At 35.5% G+C, this 21,548-nt stretch overlaps 1 protein-coding gene across 7 annotated transcripts; it reads left to right on the forward strand.

The window, feature by feature from the left end:
• The first annotated feature begins 1,468 nt into the window (after nt 1-1,468).
• Nucleotides 1,469-21,174, forward strand: LOC110692504 (pentatricopeptide repeat-containing protein At3g18020-like). Of its 7 annotated transcripts, none has more exons than XM_021869528.1 (10): nt 1,469-1,794; nt 2,696-3,223; nt 3,304-4,387; nt 5,045-6,226; nt 7,498-7,631; nt 7,798-9,838; nt 10,815-10,922; nt 11,123-11,324; nt 11,425-17,563; nt 20,392-21,174. In XM_021869528.1, exons 5-7 carry the CDS (start codon nt 7,553-7,555, stop codon nt 10,861-10,863), a joined length of 2,169 nt encoding a protein of 722 aa, XP_021725220.1. In that variant the 5' UTR covers nt 1,469-1,794; nt 2,696-3,223; nt 3,304-4,387; nt 5,045-6,226; nt 7,498-7,552; the 3' UTR covers nt 10,864-10,922; nt 11,123-11,324; nt 11,425-17,563; nt 20,392-21,174. The 7 variants fall into 7 exon arrangements, with proteins under 7 accessions (XP_021725220.1, XP_021725219.1, XP_021725217.1 ...); XM_021869527.1 differs by lacking the exon at nt 20,392-21,174 and having other exon boundaries at nt 11,425-12,690; nt 16,123-16,620; XM_021869525.1 differs by lacking the exon at nt 20,392-21,174 and having other exon boundaries at nt 11,425-12,316; nt 12,595-16,620.
• Nucleotides 21,175-21,548: the final 374 nt, after the last annotated feature.

The following is a 21,548-nucleotide window of genomic DNA, read 5'->3' on the forward strand; positions in this document are numbered from 1 at the left end:
CGTAGCTTAGAGCACTCTCATTCATGGGCAAAAAAATGCCCATGAGGAGAATTTAATGGTAAAAATGCTAAAAATGTTATCCCACTCATGAGCAAAAAAAAATATGCCCATGAGGAGAATATCAAATGCCCATAGGAATGGCAAAAATAAATTGCTACTGTACCTATGGGCCCATGAGTGTTTGTGAGAGAAAATATAGGAGAGATGGTGGTGTGGTTTTTTTTTTTTTTTGTTTAGCCCATGAGTGTGGGTTCTTAAATAAAATGCCCATAAAAAAAATGGAAAAGAGGAGTGAGAAAGTTAGTAGAGAGAGAGTGACATTTTTATTTTTTTGCCCATGAGTGAGAGTGGTCAAAGTGGAGAAACTATAGCCCGTTACCTGGTATGGACCCCCCTGTCCAATACCTGAATAAAAAAAAAATAATATTTGTGAATTAAAAAAAGGCAAAATAAAATAGGGGGTAAAATGAGAACGAGGGGTGGGTAAAAAAGAAAAAGGAGGAGAGAGAAATTATTTTCCCCTCTTTGTTGTTGTTTCCTGTGAAAAAATGACCGGCGCCGGACCGGAGCAGCAAATTTTGTGGTTGATAAAAGGTAGTATAATTGGAGGGCGGAGAAGGATTTTCAAGCTCTTTAAACATCTTGTTTTGGTCACGAGAGACGATGAATTCACCACCGGTGTGCAAATTTACGACTTTCTCCATGAAAAACGGTGAGTTCTTTGTTTGGTGTTGTCGAAGTTCGAAACAATTTGGATGTGAAGGAGTTGAAGATGACGACATTAATTGTTTGTCGGTGCTCTGTTATCATTAACGTGTATACTGTTATTTTATTTTGTATACTATTAATTCTTATTTGTATACCGTTATTGTTGAATTGTTTTGTATACTTTTTGGGTATATGATTATTGTAGGTTTGACTATACTGTTGTTATTGATTTTTATACTACTATGGTTGATTTATATACTAATATCATATGATTTTATACTGTTATTGTAGCTCTGGATATTATTATTACATATTCGATAGCGGTGGTGATGAGGACAATGTAGTAACCCACCGGCATTGTTGTTGATGAAGACGAAGATGATGATGGTGATGGTGATTTCTCTCTCCTCTCGCTTAAAGGTTTTCAAATTGATTTTCCGGTGAAAATTCTGGTCGAGATAAAAACTAGCCTTGAGGTCTTCGAATTACAAAGGAAAAGAGGTGAGAATTTTTTTTAAAAAAAAAGGTTTCCGGTGGAGAAAGAGGAGAGAGAGGGGGAAAGAGGAGAGAGAAGGGAAAAGAGGAGAGAGAGTATTTTTTACAGCTGGTAACAAAATAATTACTGTCTAAATATTTACTTAAAAGTACATTTTTGCCCCTAAGTATGGACCAAGGAGTCCATACCTGGTAGTGGTCCATCATGCCTCGTCAAAGTGAATTAAAATGATACTGTAGCTTTTCACTTGTAATCACTCCCTGTTCGACTGTCCCTTTTCTACACTGAGAGCATGTTTGGTATGGGCTTTTTATGGGGTTAGTAACGGAATCGGGCTACCGTTTCCGTTAGAAGATGTTTGGTTAAAGAGTTAAGTAATAGAAACCGTTTCCTTCCTCTAACCCATTCCATTACTTTGTTTCCACTGTAAAACTTGGGGAAACAAATCCCGTTTCTTTCCTCTATCTATTCTCTCTCCTCTCATACAATAGATCTCCCCACAATCCTCAACTTTGATCGATCGAAGCCACAAATTCGCTGAAGAATTCTAAATTTCGTACTTCAAATTTCCAGAAATCAACAAACTCAAGGTTTGATCTCTCACTTTTTTGTTGAAGAACCCTAGTTTTTGAGTTGTGTTGAATTTATAAAAATTTTGTCTTATTGATTGCGTTTTGATTTTTCTACTGTATATTGAAAGATTGCTATTTAATTTGATTTGCGATCTATATTTTTTCTTTGTGTTGATTGCTATTTTCGATTTATGGTGTTAATTAATTTCTAGGGTTTTCTATCCTAATTTTTCAGTTTTATTTGAGTTTTATTTTCTCCTGTTTTTTTGCTTCATGACATTATTGCTAACATGATATCAATTTCGATTTTATGAAATAATACTTACTGATGTTTTGTCATGCAAATTTCGATTTTATGCTATTATTATTTGGCTTCTTTTCCCCCAAATTTCGATTTTATGCTTAATAGTAATACTTACTGATGTTTTGATCTGCAAATCAGCTTTGTTTAGCAAATGTCAATGGTAAATAATCAGCTTTGTTAAGCGAAAATCAATGTTTTGAGGCAGATTGTTAATGTTGTTTGATTGCTATTGCTTTGCTGGTTTTTAAGGCATATTGGGTCTCTAATTCTTGTTACTTGATTGCTATTGTTTTGCTTATGGACAAATCGACAACCCATAAGTGCCAAGGAATTCTACTATTCCCCTGCTGTTGCCCCTCCCCCCTTCTGCTATTCCCCTACTGCTTCCCCCTTCCCCCTTCTGCTATTCCCCTGATGCTGCCCCTCCCCCCTGCTGCTATTACCAATTTTAGGTGAACTAGTCCTAATCTACATTACCAATCTGTGTACATCAAGACTTTGTCTAAAACTGTCAGTCATACGAAGTGTTGTTTATATGGTTGATATCAATTATTGCTTGTGTTAAGCATTATGTATATTGATACTATTGTATATTTTTTGGACTGGTTTTTCAAGGTTTCTACAATGCCCCGACTTATGCGTTCCATAAGGAAGAAAAAGCTAAAACAAATACAACTAGTTATTTCAATGGTTATTATTATTTTGATGATGTATTGGATGTGGCATATGATGTGTGTTGTTACAATAAGGGGTGTTCAATTAAAAGAAAGGAAAAGAAACAAAAAATTGCTACGAATGTTAGTTTTGAGAGGGCTTTATAGAGAGAGTGATGTGAAATGCAAGAGTGAGCTTCGCGTTAATAGAAGAACTTTCAATATTATTTGTGAGATGCTTAGAGACATTGGGGGTTTAAGTGGAACAAAAAACATGTCGCTTCAAGAGATCGTAGCCATGTTTTTATACACGTTAGCTCACCATAAGAAGAATAGATCTATTGGACAATATTTCTTTAGAAGTGGAGAAACCGTGAGCCGGCAATTTCACCTTTGTTTAAGGGCTTTTCTCAAGTTGCATGAAGTACTACTTTACAATCCCACGCCAATATCGGATGATTGTGAAGATGAAAGGTGGAAATCTTTCAAGGTATTGGTTTTTTCTAAGCCCTTTGCTAGGATTTTCTTATTTTTGCTTGTTTGTAAGTAATATTTTTCGTATTTTTGTAGAATTGTTTAGGGGCATTAGATGGGACTTACATTAATGTAAATGTGCCTTCACAAGAACGACCAAAGTATAGAACAAGAAAAGGAACAATTGCTATGAATGTATTGGGTGTTTGTGCACCGAATATGCAATTTATTTATGTTCTTCCTGGTTGGGAAGGTTCGGCCCATGATATGCGTGTACTTCGCAAATGCTCTCTCTAGACCAAACGGTTTTAGGGTACCTCGAGGTAAGTGAAGCTCATCATTCTTTTGTGAGTGTATAAGTTTTGTTAGTTTTGGTAGGTAGTAATCCGTTTCTTTAATAACTTTGAAGGTAATTATTATTTGGTTGATGCGGGATATACGAATTGTGAGGGATTTCTTGCTCCATATAGAGGTCAAAGATACCATTTAAAAGAATGGACGGATCAACAACCCGAAAGTGCCGAGGAGTTCTATAACATGAAACATGCTAGGGCGCGAAATGTCATTGAGAGATGTTTTGGCCTGCTTAAAGGAAGATGGAGTATTCTTAGAAGTCCTTCATTTTTTCCTATTAGAACTCATGGGCGTATCGTGATGGCTTGTTGCTTATTGCATAATCTAATTAGAAAATTCATGCCTACGGATGATATAAACGAAGATGAATTGAATGAATCCGATGATGATTCCGAAAGTGATTCCGATGATGAAAGGGAATTTATTACAAGTGTTGCTACTTCGGATCATTGGACCAATTTTAGAAATAAATTAGCCCAAGATATGTTTAATGATTGGAGAACGAGAGGTAGACACGGTCAATAGCAAACAATGTATGCTTTTTCTTTAATATATGTTTCTTCATATATCTGCTTGTGGCATTTTATTTTAGATTATTTTTGTTTAATAAGCTTACCATTAGCATATTGTACTCTGAAATTGGAATTATGCCTGTTTTATTATCCTGCCTCTTAATTTGTTTGCTCATGAATTGTGCCTTGATTTGTTCTGTGTCAAGGGGATGTTCTATTTTTTTGAATTGATTTTGAGTGTTTTTCTTTTTGGATGGGATGCTGAAAAGAAATTGTTGCAAGTAGACAAGGCCGTGTACGATGAATGGGTGAAGGTATGAACTGCTATTTATTACACTAACCTTCTTAGTTTCATACTAACTTTGTGAATGTATCTTGAAATCTTGACATAATGAGAAACAAATCAGTATTATTACCAGCAGATGACCATTCATCTAAATCTGTGTTCTGAGTTTTTCGAAAACTATATACTCACTTGACATGGTATACTAGCTATAATTCAGAAGAAAATTTAGACAGCAAGTATAGTATGATTAGTACGATTAGTATCCATGTTTTCAAGTTGCTTTTGCAAACTCTGAGCTGTTGGTGCCATCAGGTTACTGCTGCTGGTTCAGACTGTTGTTTGTTGCTTATGCTTTGTTTTTTGTGGTCGGTCTTGTTGCTTGTTGGTGGCTGTTGTCCTTATGTTGTTACTGCTGTGTTGTCTGTGAGTCTGCCTGCTGGTATCTGTCAGTGTGGTTGCTCTGTCTTTTGTTGCAGGCTATGATTTCAGGAGCATTTGTTTTGGTTTCCTGGTTGGTGTATGTTTGTAGGTGACTTTTTAGCTAATATTGGTGTCAATTGGTTTTGGCTGGTTTTCTTAGATTTATTCCTGAATTTTGTCCTATCCCTTGCAGTGAAGGGAGTAGTGTTTCGGTTGTACTTTATATGAGAATTAGTGCTTAATTTTACATTCTCTTATATGGCAGACTCATAAGAAAGCTAAGGGGTTGTATGGAGTTCCATTCGTTCATTATGAAACTCTAGCAGAAATATATGCAAAAGACAAAGCTACCGGAGATGTAAGTGAGTCATTCGTTGATGCCATAGAAGGTATTGATCAAGAGATTGATAAGCAACCATTGATTGTCGAGAGTGATGAAGAAGATGATGTGAATTCTACTAATTCGGACACTTATTCTTCTACAAGTCAATCCGGAAAACGCCCCGTGAAGATAGAGGATGATCATATAACTCCTTCAAAAATGGCAAAACGCTCTATAAAGGCAAAGGAGGTTAAGGTGAAAGGAAAGAACAAGGTAAATTTGAAGAGTTTGTATAGGAATGATGATGATGATTTGGTGGCCTCTCTCCATGATGTTTCCAACAATTTTGGGAAGATATTTGAAAATATCAATGTTAATCTCGGGACTATGGCTAGTGCATGGTCTAAAGCGGAAGAAAGGGAGCAAAGGATGGATGAAAAGGTGAACAAGGTATTGGATGAGGTGATGAAGTTAGATGGCATTTCTCCATCCGAAACTTTAGAGGTTGCTACTATTCTCATGGCGGAAGAACATAAGCTTCGTATCTTCTATCAAGCACCATTTAACATGAAAAAACAATATGCAATTGATCTTCTTAAGAAGAAGTAGCATTTGATTGTTGTCATGTCTTTGTTTTTTTGTTGAACATTTGCAACTTGAGCAATACAAGTTATGTGTTGGGATTATTCATATAATGATGGACATATTATTAGTCAATGTTTGGATAATTAATGAGTGCCAACTTTGCTTTGTATATATATATTGTTTTTTTAACCGTAAAATATGTAGCATAGACAATATTTTTTATCTAGGTTATTTTTTTATTTTTTTACCCGTAAAATATGAGCATAGACAATATTGTATTATTCATTCTTATTTTTCGTTTCCGTTTGTTATACCAAACAAAAGGAAACGGAATGGTGATAATTGTTTCCGTTTCCTTTGATGTACCAAACAACTACTAAGGGTAACACTATTTGTTACCCTTTCCCCTCCTAATTTATTTCCATTCCGTTTCCTACATTAACTCCATACCAAACACCCCCTGAGTATTTTTGCGACTACTCTGAATTCTCCATTGAAGCGGATTGTAAGCTTTCTCTGCTCCATTGAACAGTAGCATTGGTAAGTTGTTTTTTTAATCAGCGAATATCAGTTTTTCACTATATACTGTTGATTGTTAACTTAATTCAATTCAAGGTTCTTCTAAGGTGGATTGATTATTGAACTATTTCTCATAAATTAATACTGAAATGCAAGAATTTAGGTGTTCATATTGTTAAACAAGAAGAATTTAATTTGATAATTTAGTCAAACTTGGTTGCTAAATTTGTTGCAAAACCCTTAATGTTAGGACTGAACTATGAAACTGGAAAATTTATGCCTTTCAGGGACGAGATGATTTAATGTCTGTTTAGATTGAGGTTTTCCACATTTGATTTTGGTTTTTTTATGCAAATTTGAAATATGGATGAAATTATGGTGATTTTTACTTATTTAATTGGTGTACATGGGATATGGTGATTAATTATAGTTGAATCATCAATTCAGAAAATCAATTACAATGTAAATTACGTAGATTAACCTACAAACAAAAATAAATTTAAGCCATCAAATGTTATTTTGCATCAATTTCAGAAGCTTCAAATGAATTTATTGAATGAGGTAAATGAATTTATTGAATTAGCAGAACACTTGGTTAGTGTTATAGAGGATACCCTATTAGGGTAATAGGGGTTAGTAATAGTATATGGGTTACACTATTAGTGTTGTAGGAGTTACTTTGTTATTTTAGGGTTACTCAATAAGTGTAATAGGAGGTTACTCACTCAGTATAATAGGGGTTAGTCTATTAGTGTTATAGGGCGTGCTCCGTTTATTTACAAGTAGCCACACGGTGTAATCATCCGTACAAAAAAAACGCATTGGTAAAGAAATATACAAAGTATATAATAAAATAATAAAAAATAAATCTTGCAAAGTTTCAAAGAGACCACCAAATTGGTGTAGAAGTTGACTAGAATATCCTAGTACATAAGTAGAAGAACAAAAATTAGGTTTTTTGGTTTACATGTGCCAAATTCGATGAAATATTTGGCATTAATTTGCCCTGTCGTAATTCTAATACCTTAATGTTGCTAGAGGTATTTTTCCATCAATTATAGAAAAGGATCTTGTCAATACCAATATGGTAATCTGTCCAAAAATAGTGAGACATATTTTATATTGTTGCTAGCTTCAATGCTATAGGAATTGAATACCAAAAATCAGTTTTAAAAATACTTATCAGATTATTGATAGATTTATTTAAACTTTGCAACCGATGATTTAACTTATCTTTCTCTAGCTCCCTGAGAAGAAGAATTGACCCTTCTTCATTGTTCTGGTCTTTTCAGGTGAGTTTATATTTGAAACTTGAAATTCTGTTGCAAATTCAGTTTTTGCAAAGAAATGAAAACGACAGTGAAGCGAATCTGCATCCATGCTCATCTCATAAACCCACAGCCCATATCAGAATTCCTGGAAAAAGGTTAGGTCCTCTCTGTGTTCACTTCTGGTTTTGTGTTTTTATAAATTTATAGGTCATTTTTTCAATGTATTTTTTGGACAAGGTTTAGCTTCTGCCTACATAAAGCATTAATTCTTGCGATAATGGCTAACAGCTGAATCATTATTTTCTCTGTCTCTCTCAAAAGCAGCTAGATTCATAAGTTATGTGCCAACCCAAAAACAAGAACAGAGGGTTGAAGAAGTAAACTTGGACAGTGAAAGCATATTGAACAAGACATACTGGACAAGAAAAATTCATAAGCTATGTGCTATTGATGGAAATGTTGATGAGGCACTTTGTCTCTTGGACAGCATCCGTGTCCGAGGCTACTATCCTGATTCTCTAAATCTCAGCAGTATAATTCATGCCCTTTGTCGGTCTAAGCGTTATGCCGAGGCTCACCAGCGCTTCCTCTTCTTCATTGCCTCTCAATGTATTCCGGATGTGCGTACTTGCAATGTCCTCATTGCTAAATTACTTGATTCTCGAACCCCACACATTACATTTGATTTGGTTTGCAGTTTGATAAAAGAAAACCCTGAGTTTGTTCCATCTTTGAGCAATTATAACCGTTTGATTGATCAGTTTTGCAAGTCATCCGAGCCTCATGTAGCTCATAGAGTGTTGTTTGACATGGTTCACAGGGGGCATTGTCCAACTGTTGTTTCCTACACTACTTTGATTAACGGGTATTGTAAATATGGGGAGATGGGTTCTGCATTTAAGCTCTTTAACGAAATGTTTGAGAACAATGTAGTGCCTAATTCTCTGACTTTTAGTGTTTTGCTTGGTGGAGTTTTGGGGAGTGGTGATACACAGCGTGGGAAGGAATTGATTATTAAGCTTTGGGAGCAGATGAAAAATGTCATCAATCCATCTGTTAATTGTGCAGCATTTGCCAACCTTATGGATAGCTTGTGTAGGGAAGGATTATTTCATGAAGTTTTCCAAATTGCTGAAGATATGCCGCAAGGTAGAAGTGTTCCTGAGGAATTTGTTTATGCTCAGATGGTAGATTCTCTTTGCAGAGTTGGTAGGCATCATGGAGCTTCAAGGATAGCATATATAATGAAAAAAAGAGGGTTTACACCAAGCAAGACGGCATATAATTCTATAATCCACGGATTAAGCAAGGAGGGGGGATGTATGAGGGCTTTTCAGCTGTTTCAAGAAGGAATTGTATTTGGCTATGTGCCATCTGAATATACATACAAGATCTTGGTAGAAAGTCTTTGTCTAGAGGGTGATGTACCCAAGGCAAAGGAAGTTCTGCAATCCGTTCTCAAGCTGAGAAATGTGGACCAAACTAGAATCTATAATATATATATTAGAGCTCTATGTCTTATCAACAATGCAACAGAGCTCCTAAATACACTTGTTTTTATGCTGCAGGCACAATGTAAGCCTGATGTGATCACCCTTAATACTGTTACTAATGGTTTATGTAAAATGGGAAGGATCCAAGATGCAATGGAAATATTTTATGACATGATGCTGGGTAAATTTTGTGCACCTGATGCCATAACTTTCACTGTTGTTATTGGTGGATTATTGAATGCTGGAAAAGTCAAAGAAGCTCTTGTTCTGTTGCATGAGAAAATGCCAGAAAGACAACTCAGGCCCAGTGTCGTGACCTATAATGCTGTTCTTCGAGGATTATTTAATCTCAAGAAGGCTAATGAAGCTATGGAGATCTATAGAGCCATGGTAGCCCAACGTTTAAATGCTGATAGCACCACTTATAGTATAGTTATTGACGGGCTTTGTGAGGCTGGTCGCTTAGATGACGCCAAAAGATTTTGGGATGAAGTAATATGGCCTTCCCAGATTCATGACAATTTTGTTTATGCTTCCATATTGAAAGGGCTTTGCCAGTGTGGTAGGTTGGATGAGGCCTCCGACTTCTTATATGAGCTGGTAGATTGTGGTGTATCGCCTAATATTTACAATTATAACATTTTAATTGACTGCGCTTGTAAGTTGGGCTTGAAGAAGCAAGCTTACCAGATCGTTGGGGAGATGAGGAAGAATGGGTTATCTCCAGATGCTGTCACTTGGAGGATACTTGACAAGCTACATAGGAACTTCCATATGGAAGAAAAAGAAGGCAAACATCAACATCCGAACGTAGAACCTTTAGAGGGCAGGGTTTCAGAATTCAACAATGTTGGCAGCAATATGGAAATGTAAGAACAAGTACTTGTATATTTTTATATTCTCTAATTATCTAATCAAAAGGGGGTTTGTGAATCTATTAGAAAATTTTTAAGTTTCTAATCTGATGATTGGCTTGCATTTTGATATTTTCGTACTGAGACATGGGTTTTCTTTGGTCAGGGCTGTCTTCCATCCTCACTTTCATATTAGAGAAATGGAAACCGAAAGCATCTAGCTTAGAAAAATGTTGTCTTTGACTACATTTAAAGGAGCTTAGAAAAATGCTGTCTTTGACAAAACCTTAAAGGGTTTTACACCAGTGATAGAATAAAGAAAAAAAAAGAATCAAAGAGTGCTTTGGTGTTTGCCCTGTCTGAGAGATCATATCTTTGGATAGTAGAGGTAACTATTATTTTGCAGGAGACAACTGTGATGCCTTGGTTAAGTCACTTGCCATAACCAACAAATCAAAATAATAACTGGCATAGTGAGTCCTATAGGTTTGGTCAGGATAGTTGTAACAGGTTGAGGCTGTCACTCAAGAGAAGTTTATAATTCCTGATTCTACATCTATTTCGCTGGCCTTTTCTTTTCGGGATCCAAATTAGTTTCAAGAATTTGAAAATAGGATGCTACGTATGCCTTTCTATTTGTAAGATGTATGTGAATCTTTGAAATGTCATTTGTGACATCTTTGCATAGGTTGCGATTGGATTTCATCTGTATGCATGACTTAAATTTTGTTTGTCTTTGTTTTTGAAAATGTGGTGTAGTTTTATGCTTGTAATGTTTTGTCATTGTGTTCTTAGCTTGAAAGGAAAAATGTGTTAAACAGACAAGGATCAGAAGTTGTTTGCCAACTTGAGTGAGATTGAATAATTCATTCAAAAGGACTTGAGATTTTTTGTTTTCAATTTCATGGTGATTGATTGATGTGCAGATTACATTTATGGTTTCTATCTTGATTTAAATTGTTCTTATTTGTGCCTTTTGGGAACTATTCAGGTTAGGTTCCATCCAACAATTCCAGGCTTGTTTGCTAGTGGGAGTCTAGATCATGAAGTTCGGCTTTGGGTGCAATTACAGCAGAATTTATTCGGTCATGGGATATTTGTAATTGCTTCTATCTCTGATTGTTTATTTCAATGTTTGTAGTTCATTCTTTTTCTTTTATTATGTTAATACTTTGTATCCTGTATAAAATATAAATAAATTAACGTATTTGGCCCGTTCTCTCTTTTTCTTTAAGTCCTAGTCTGAATGCTTCATTTGTTACAGACTGACCAATTGCTCGTATTGCTTTCCATGTCCAGGGGGAACTGCTTGCAGTTGCTCAATCAAGTGATGGCGTGATGCTGAAGTGTATATTCTGTTTTGGCTAGCTATACATATGGCTAATGACACTATAATGAATGAGGAGAATTGTCTATCCCTACTGTTGTCCTGAAGACACGGCATTCATTACATGCTTTTCACTTCCATCTACATGCTTCACCTTTTTTATTGATAGCTGAGGTAAGCTGGTTTCAATGAAGTAGAAATTAATTATCTTTCAAAAGAAAAAAAAAATAATAATTAATTTGTTAGGTCTTCTCACAACTTTCTTGGCATGCAGGCAGGTCAATGGCCTTGATTCTTCGGATTCATCAATGACACTTGCAACTTCTCAGGGTAACTATGATATCCACCTTCAACTGTATATGTTGCTAATGTTCATGCTTCTGATTGGTCTAGCTTAGCTTCCTCTCATATCCCTTCCCATCCTGATCTGGCCTGCGCTCTCCGGAAATAATGGAAGAATATCTTTTCAGCACTTAGATGGAAATGCAGGTTCAGGTAGTTTGAAGCAGAGGTTTGGTCCTTCGTCGGTGAGGTTGCTAAGCTCTTGTTTTCTCGCATTGAATCTAGTAACATTTCTTCGGTTCCGAATGAAATACGGCCTGTGTCAGCTGAGGTGGAAAGCTATTGCTCCCGAGTTTGCTGTTGATGTTATGGAATCATCTGATGTACTGCCTGAAGAAAGAAATACTCGGTTTTTCCCTGTTGGAGACCCTGCATATTAGGATCTACCTTTTTGCAAGTATGGTTAGTTGGTCATAACCAAACTGGACAATGCATGATATGTCCTGTAAATTCTAGTTCGCAACTCGCAAGAACCTTCTTCTGCGCAAAGTGGGATGTCAATTCAGGATCTGGTGGCTTTGTCAGCCATGCAAAAAGGTACGTCATATACACGGGGTACCAGTCAATCCAATTCTTGGCATCATTCATCACGTTCTTGAGCAGCAGCTAGTACTGCTGCAGCAGAAGCAACTGTTATTCCACAGGATGAAGTGACCCTCATCCTGTCATTAGTAGAGTTCAATCACATCATTAGCAGCTGCCGCATCAGCAGAGTTGCCGTTCACTGTGAAACTTAGAATATGACCATATGACATAAAAAATCTCTGTGCTCATCTTGATCCAGAGAAATGTCGTTTGATTATTCCTCTTGCTATCCTTTGCAGGTGAGCTAATATATAGCTATATGCATTTTCTACCTGCTAAACAATTGTTTGTTATGTGAGATGGCCTTTTGCTTTCCTGCTGCTTGGGCTTCATTGGTGAAGTTTTCGTAAATTGGGATTAAGCAAGAGTTAAATGTTTTTTAATTTATGTATATTCAGTATATTGATTTTTTGCATCAAGTGACTGTTGCGCTCACTGTTTTTGCAGTGAAATGGGTGCTAATTTTTTTCCACATGGCAAACTTTTGGCTGTTTGTGTTTCATGTATGTTGCTGCAGGCAAGTGTTACCTGGAATTAAGAAGCAGGCTCACCATGATGCGTTAGGAGCTGCAACTTCACCCACAAGGCATCCAATTTCAGCTCAACTAGTTATGTATGAACTACTGATATTCCTTTGAGGCAACATATGTGGTTTAATTATTGTTCTTTGTCCATTTTGTTTCTGGTTAAATGTTATTTGGTTTCTATTGCAATGATTTAGGTTTGGGGTAGTACTTGCATCACGGGTATTAAGGGTTGCCCGCTGTTTGATGTCAATTCAGGTCTGTTTTTGATGTGCTTTTCTTTGGCAAATCTGCCTTTTAGTAATTATGATTCTTGTTCATGGAACATGATGTGATGTTACTGTAGCTAGTATAATACTTCATTCCTTTTTTCGTTGAAATGTTTTGACAATGCTCACAAACTCTACTTTGACTAGCTTTTGTGATCTATAGTCATGATAATAGTCATGTACTCCCTCCATCCCTAAAAGAACGACCCTTTTGGGGAGTTTTCACGGGTATTAAGAATTTAAATGGGAAATACAAGTGTATGGAAAAGCTAATAAAAGTGCATTGAAAAAGTAATTTTACATGGGTTGCAAAAAAATAGAGAGAGAAAGTAATAAAAGTATATGGAAAAAGCAAAATTTACATGGGGAAGCTAATTTTGCACAAATATTATTGTAAATTGGAAGGTATTTTAATGTAGATGGGATGAACATTTTGGGGCTAAAATTAGGCTAAAAGGGTCGTTCTTTTAGGGACAGAGGGAGTAGGATTTTGTTAAAATGATATCAATTTTTTTATATACTTCCTCTATTTTTTTTATACTTGCAACACACCTTTTGTCACGCTTATGGATGAAGTCATTAAACTAGGTGAACGAATGAATTAAGCTATGAAATTTAAACCGTAGCAACTTATCCCTTTCTTCTTATAGGTGTTTTGTAAATTAATTTATCCGTTTACATAGTCTAATATCTTCCTTAACATGCGTGTCAAAGGGGTGTGTTGCAACTAAATAAAAACGGAGTAAGTATATATTTATTCGTTGATAATATTTCTGCTATGCTCCTTTTGCTCACTTTACTCACCCTTTTTTCAAATTCTTTCAAATGATTAGCTTGTTATGTCCCTTTCTTTATATCGTACTCCGTTTGGTTCCTTATGACGATTTATATTAGCCAACCCCAAATCAAAGCTTTGTTGTTGCTGTTGTATTCGTTAAATAATTGGAGACATTAATTTTTAAACATGTGCGTTGGAAACGTGATAAAAGAAATGTGTTAACTAAAAAGAGTAGTAGTAGTAACCTAAGAAAGGCTCACTATCTTGCGGTTTAGATTGTTTCGGCTCACTTGTTATGGAATTTATGGGATTAAGGCTTTGATTGATTGATTTTTGCTATTAGTTTCTTTGATATTCTGGCTGCTTGTATAAGGGGAATATATTATACATCTGTCCAACTATTGATCATAATTTGAACAAGTGGATTAAACCACTTATATGAGTGACCTAACAGGCTTACATCACAAGCATACGATTGTCAAGCGTACCCTACTTAGTATGGAGCACTATACTTTGGGTATTAGCTCTATTATGGACTTAAGAGCTAATATAATGAGTTGCCCAAGCCCTAGTCTTACTAAGAGAGAATTAATTCATTGCTAAGAATTTTCTGCTGTACTAACTCAAAGAGGCGTATTGGATGCTTGTTAGCAACCTGTTTTAATATTAGAGATCAAACTGTCAACCTGTTTTAGGGGCATTAAACCTTCAAAGTGCGGAATTAGTGAAGCATAAATTCTTGTAGATAATAAAGTTTATATTGAGAATTTTGCTTGAGAGGTGTTCTGGTTATTATTTTTTTTATTTGAAACCAGGTTATTATTTAAGGATATAATAGATCTAGAATTTCAAGTCAAATCCTTGATCTTTGATTTCTATCTGTTTTGAGAACTTGTTGAGTAATTATTTATTAAGTAGGGGTTTCCCTCTGTCTTTAGTTTCTACTTCGTGGCACTATTGAATTCCTGGTGATCTAGCTATGTTTCCTGGACTTGGCAATTTTTTTCTCTTCTTGGAACACTGCACTATGTGTATGAGATCCAAGTCGGATTGGGTCGGTATCACTCGGACATGGCTACTTCAGATTTTTGGTCATGGAAACCCTATGTTTACAAATAGAAGAATCAATTTTATGAGAAACAAGAGTTAGAGAATTTTGGCTTTTGGTCACCCGAGGGAAATTCCATGGTGGTATTCTCAGCACTTGCCTGCCAGTGATCAAAGAGAGTGTGGACATGGGCGGGAAAACAGAGGAACCTGGAAAAAAAAATCAGATATGCAAAGAGATATGGAGAATGTGGGGGTAGAGAAGTCATAACCTACAATGGAGGTTGTCCACTTGAGATGTTGAATGCCCTTTCTTTTTCCTTTTAAGTTCGAATTCCAGTATTTTTTTATTTTTTATTTTTTTTGTTTTGTTTTGTGGTGCTGAGCATATTTTGCAGCTGTCACACATCTACATACAGGTCTAGTTGCATGATTGATAGGGATGAAATAGCTCCTCCGTTTTCTTTTACTCTTGTCGTTTTGATTTTTATGTTGCCTGTCTAATGCAATCCCACTCATTTATCTGCATAGGACTAGTGTTTGGGCATGGAAAAGATTTCATTCTCAGTGAAGCTCACCTATGGCTTTAATTCCCTCCTGTCTGGCCTCGCCAGTTGCCAACCCAAAAAAAAAAAAAAAAAAAAAAAAAAACCACCTTGTTGATTTAAATTTGCTCCTACCTCGTTTAGAACAAACTTAAGGAAAAAAAAAAAAAAAAGATACTTTGTGTGTTTGAAGTAAGGATTGCCTTTTTTTGCTATTTATTGCCTGTCTAATGCAACCCCACTCATTTTATTTGCTTGGAACTAGTTGTGTCTGGGGATGGAAAAGACTTCCTCAATCACTTTATCTGTGAAGCTCACTAGTTCCCTCCTTTCTGGTCCACTCAAAGAAATTGATAGAAGAAAGAAGTATCAGTGTCAATTGTTAAACAATGTTACATTTTGTTTTTATCCCCCTCTTACATTTAACCCCGTAAGAAATTGAAACAACCAAGATTTAATGTACATGATTATTAATTGGTCTGGATTTATATGATGGTTAGATCTTGTGATTGGATTTGTACTGGGACTATTGAGGCATCCAAGCGCTATTATCAGATTACAAGAGCAACAGGCACAAGGTTTCTTTATGTTGAATTTTGTTGTTTCTGTGTAGTGTGTACCCTCGTTCTAGTTATACTTTTCTGTTGGATAAGATGATAAGGTTTACTAGCTGACATATCTTCTGGTATCTCCTCGTTCAATTTTAGTTTAACAATTTTTTTTTTTTTTTTTTAATTCTTCTGGTATAGGCATGGCTGAAAATCTGGGCAGAATAAATTTGGTTGTTGATAATCTTAATAGCAATTTAGCCTAGCTAGTGGTGTTCATCAACAATCTCCTGTTTCCTATCTACACTTTTGACGATTGTTTTATTGCTGGAAGGCTTTGAAGAATTGAAGTTATTGCTGGAAGGCTTTGAAGAATTGAAGGTGTCTGTCCGAATTCAGAATGATTGTGACAGACTATTGTGACAGAAAGGAGACTAGTAAGTAGCTATACTTTGATCTTACAGATCAGCTGATGGGCAAACTTATTCTAATCTGAACAGCTGCGCCTCAGCGCCTGTAATCTTATTGATCTGAACAGCTGCGCCTGTAATCTTATTCTGATCAGAACAGCAGCTTTTCAGTTATGAAGTGGAAAATGAAACGAATTCGTCGATTTTTGTTTTTAAGATTCGGAGCAAGACAGATTTTGGTCAAGGTTGAACAAGAAAGAGAAGCTCTGTTTAGTTTTGATAAAATTGTATATTAAGTACAAAACTCTATCACCTTTCAAAAAAAAAAAAAAAGTACAAAACTCTATCATTATTCTGTTTTGTATCTTGTAACATTTATGATTTGCTGTTTATATATAAACTAAATGGTGTTATTCGAATTATATCTTTGTATAGTCTAATACTATTACAAATAATTTACTGTTGAATATAAAGCATATTTGCTCAGCATATTTGTATTTCTTCACTACAGAGAATCTAGCAAATTTCACAAAACTATTTTGAATAGCATCCAATTTCCAATCCTCCTGTCAATCTGTAAAAACTGATACAACTAAAATTATAATACAAACCCTACAAAATCAACAATCTATAAATGTGGTATAACCTAATTAGTAATAACAACAAACGTCAAAAAAAAATAATAATAAATAAATAAATAAAAAAAGTAACAACAAAGTAAAACCAATAGAATAAAAGATATTGACAGCAAATTAGCATAACACAAACGTCAGCAATCAAAAATACAAAACAACAAACGCTGCAACAGAGCAATTAACTAAGAAAAGCGATATACTATTAATCTGAAAATGTTGATTACAAAATTTCCTAAACCTAATTAGCAGTAATTACATCAATTAAATTGATCTGAAACAGTCACTAGTGCCTAAATTTCACGACATCATCATTTATAGTTAGCTAGCTGAATAATCGAAACGACAAAGCGGGCATGTTCGTTTCCTCTGGAACCACCTTCGTATGCAACTCTCGTGAAAGCCATGGTTGCAACTCAAAACACACTTAAGAGCATGTTTGGTATGGGCTTTTTATGGGGTTAGTAACGGAATCGGGTTACCGTTTCCGTTAGAAGATGTTTGGTTAAAGAGTTAAGTAATAGAAACCGTTTCCTTCCTCTAACCCATTCCATTACTTTGTTTCCACTGTAAAACTTGGGGAAACAAATCCAGTTTCTTTCCTCTATCTATTCTCTCTCCTCTCATACAACAGATCTCCCCACAATCCTCAACTTTGATCGATCGAAGCCACAAATTCGCTGAAGAATTCTAAATTTCGTACTTCAAATTTCCAGAAATCAACAAACTCAAGGTTTGATCTCTCACTTTTTTGTTGAAGAACCCTAGTTTTTGAGTTGTGTTGAATTTATAAAAATTTTGTCTTATTGATTGCGTTTTGATTTTTCTACTGTATATTGAAAGATTGCTATTTAATTTGATTTGCGATCTATATTTTTTCTTTATGTTGATTGCTATTTTCGATTTATGGTGTTAATTAATTTCTAGGGTTTTCTATCCTAATTTTTCAGTTTTATTTGAGTTTTATTTTCTCCTGTTTTTTGCTTCATGACATTATTGCTAACATGATATCAATTTCGATTTTATGAAATAATACTTACTGATGTTTTGTCATGCAAATTTCGATTTTATGCTATTATAATTTGCTATTATTATTTGGCTTCTTTTTCCCCCAAATTTCGATTTTATGCTTAATAGTAATACTTACTGATGTTTTGATCTGCAAATCAGATTTGTTTAGCAAATGTCAATGGTAAATAATCAGCTTTGTTAAGCGAAAATCAATGTTTTGAGGCAGATTGTTAATGTTGTTTGATTGCTATTGCTTTGCTGGTTTTTAAGGCATATTGGGTCTCTAATTCTTGTTACTTGATTGCTATTGTTTTGCTTATGGACAAATCGACAACCCATAAGTGCCAAGGAATTCTACTATTCCCCTGCTGTTGCCCCTCCCCCCTTCTGCTATTCCCCTACTGCTTCCCCCTTCCCCCTTCTGCTATTCCCCTGATGCTGCCCCTCCCCCCTGCTGCTATTACCAATTTTAGGTGAACTAGTCCTAATCTACATTACCAATCTGTGTACATCAAGACTTTGTCTAAAACTGTCAGTCATACGAAGTGTTGTTTATATGGTTGATATCAATTATTGCTTGTGTTAAGCATTATGTATATTGATACTATTGTATATTTTTTGGACTGGTTTTTCAAGGTTTCTACAATGCCCCGACTTATGCGTTCCATAAGGAAGAAAAAGCTAAAACAAATACAACTAGTTATTTCAATGGTTATTATTATTTTGATGATGTATTGGATGTGGCATATGATGTGTGTTGTTACAATAAGGGGTGTTCAATTAAAAGAAAGGAAAAGAAACAAAAAATTGCTACGAATGTTAGTTTTGAGAGGGCTTTATAGAGAGAGTGATGTGAAATGCAAGAGTGAGCTTCGCGTTAATAGAAGAACTTTCAATATTATTTGTGAGATGCTTAGAGACATTGGGGGTTTAAGTGGAACAAAAAACATGTCGCTTCAAGAGATCGTAGCCATGTTTTTATACACGTTAGCTCACCATAAGAAGAATAGATCTATTGGACAATATTTCTTTAGAAGTGGAGAAACCGTAAGCCGGCAATTTCACCTTTGTTTAAGGGCTTTTCTCAAGTTGCATGAAGTACTACTTTACAATCCCACGCCAATATCGGATGATTGTGAAGATGAAAGGTGGAAATCTTTCAAGGTATTGGTTTTTTCTAAGCCCTTTGCTAGGATTTTCTTATTTTTGCTTGTTTGTAAGTAATATTTTTCGTATTTTTGTAGAATTGTTTAGGGGCATTAGATGGGACTTACATTAATGTCAATGTGCCTTCACAAGAACGACCAAAGTATAGAACAAGAAAAGGAACAATTGCTATGAATGTATTGGGTGTTTGTGCACCGAATATGCAATTTATTTATGTTCTTCCTGGTTGGGAAGGTTCGGCCCATGATATGCGTGTACTTTTGTGAGTGTATAAGTTTTGTTAGTTTTGGTAGGTAGTAATCCGTTTCTTTAATAACTTTGAAGGTAATTATTATTTGGTTGATGCAGGATATACGAATTGTGAGGGCTTTCTTGCTCCATATAGAGGTCAAAGATACAATTTAAAAGAATGGACGGATCAACAACCCGAAAGTGCCGAGGAGTTCTATAACATGAAACATGCTAGGGCGCGAAATGTCATTGAGAGATGTTTTGGCCTGCTTAAAGGAAGATGGAGTATTCTTAGAAGTCCTTCATTTTTTCCTATTAGAACTCATGGGCGTATCGTGATGGCTTGTTGCTTATTGCATAATCTAATTAGAAAATTCATGCCTACGGATGATATAAACGAAGATGAATTGAATGAATCCGATGATGATTCCGAAAGTGATTCCGATGATGAAAGGGAATTTATTACAAGTGTTGCTACTTCGGATCATTGGACCAATTTTAGAAATAAATTAGCCCAAGATATGTTTAATGATTGGAGGGCGAGAGGTGAAAAATTGTTGTGAATTGACATAATGAGAAACAAATCAGTATTATTACCAGTAGATGACCATTCATCTAAATCTGTGTTCTGAGTTTTTCGAAAACTATATACTCACTTGACATGGTATACTAGCTATAATTCAGAAGAAAATTTAGACAGCAAGTATAGTATGATTAGTACGATTAGTATCCATGTTTTCAAGTTGCTTTTGCAAACTCTGAGCTGTTGGTGCCATCAGGTTACTGCTGCTGGTTCAGACTGTTGTTTGTTGCTTATGCTTTGTTTTTTGTGGTCGGTCTTGTTGCTTGTTGGTGGCTGTTGTCCTTATGTTGTTACTGCTGTGTTGTCTGTGAGTCTGCCTGCTGGTATCTGTCAGTGTGGTTGCTCTGTCTTTTGTTGCAGGCTATGATTTCAGGAGCATTTGTTTTGGTTTCCTGGTTGGTGTATGTTTGTAGGTGACTTTTTAGCTAATATTGGTGTCAATTGGTTTTGGCTGGTTTTCTTAGATTTATTCCTGAATTTTGTCCTATCCCTTGCAGTGAAGGGAGTAGTGTTTCGGTTGTACTTTATATGAGAATTAGTGCTTAATTTTACATTCTCTTATATGGCAGACTCATAAGAAAGCTAAGGGGTTGTATGGAGTTCCATTCGTTCATTATGAAACTCTAGCAGAAATATATGCAAAAGACAAAGCTACCGGAGATGTAAGTGAGTCATTCGTTGATGCCATAGAAGGTATTGATCAAGAGATTGATAAGCAACCATTGATTGTCGAGAGTGATGAAGAAGATGATGTGAATTCTACTAATTCGGACACTTATTCTTCTACAAGTCAATCCGGAAAACGCCCCGTGAAGATAGAGGATGATCATATAACTCCTTCAAAAATGGCAAAACGCTCTATAAAGGCAAAGGAGGTTAAGGTGAAAGGAAAGAACAAGGTAAATTTGAAGAGTTTGTGTAGGAATGATGATGATGATTTGGTGGCCTCTCTCCATGATGTTTCCAACAATTTTGGGAAGATATTTGAAAATATCAATGTTAATCTCGGGACTATGGCTAGTGCATGGTCTAAAGCGGAAGAAAGGGAGCAAAGGATGGATGAAAAGGTGAACAAGGTATTGGATGAGGTGATGAAGTTAGATGGCATTTCTCCATCCGAAGCTTTAGAGGTTGCTACTATTCTCATGGTGGAAGAACATAAGCTTCGTATCTTCTATCAAGCACCATTTAACATGAAAAAACAATATGCAATTGATCTTCTTAAGAAGAAGTAGCATTTGATTGTTGTCATGTCTTTGTTTTTTTGTTGAACATTTGCAACTTGAGCAATACAAGTTATGTGTTGGGATTATTCATATAATGATGGACATATTATTAGTCAATGTTTGGATAATTAATGAGTGCCAACTTTGCTTTGTATATATATATTGTTTTTTTTAACCGTAAAATATGTAGCATAGACAATATTTTTTATCTAGGTTATTTTTTTATTTTTTTACCCGTAAAATATGAGCATAGACAATATTGTATTATTCATTCTTATTTTTCGTTTCCGTTTGTTATACCAAACAAAAGGAAACGGAATGGTGATAATTGTTTCCGTTTCCTTTGATGTACCAAACAACTACTAAGGGTAACACTATTTGTTACCCTTTCCCCTCCTAATTTATTTCCATTCCGTTTCCTACATTAACTCCATACCAAACACCCTTAATGTTTTCAGTGACCTCATCTAGGCAAATCGAACAAATCTCATCGCATTCCT

Source organism: Chenopodium quinoa, unplaced genomic scaffold (assembly GCF_001683475.1).
Source record: "Chenopodium quinoa cultivar QQ74 unplaced genomic scaffold, ASM168347v1, whole genome shotgun sequence".
NCBI lineage: Eukaryota > Viridiplantae > Streptophyta > Magnoliopsida > Caryophyllales > Amaranthaceae > Chenopodium > Chenopodium quinoa.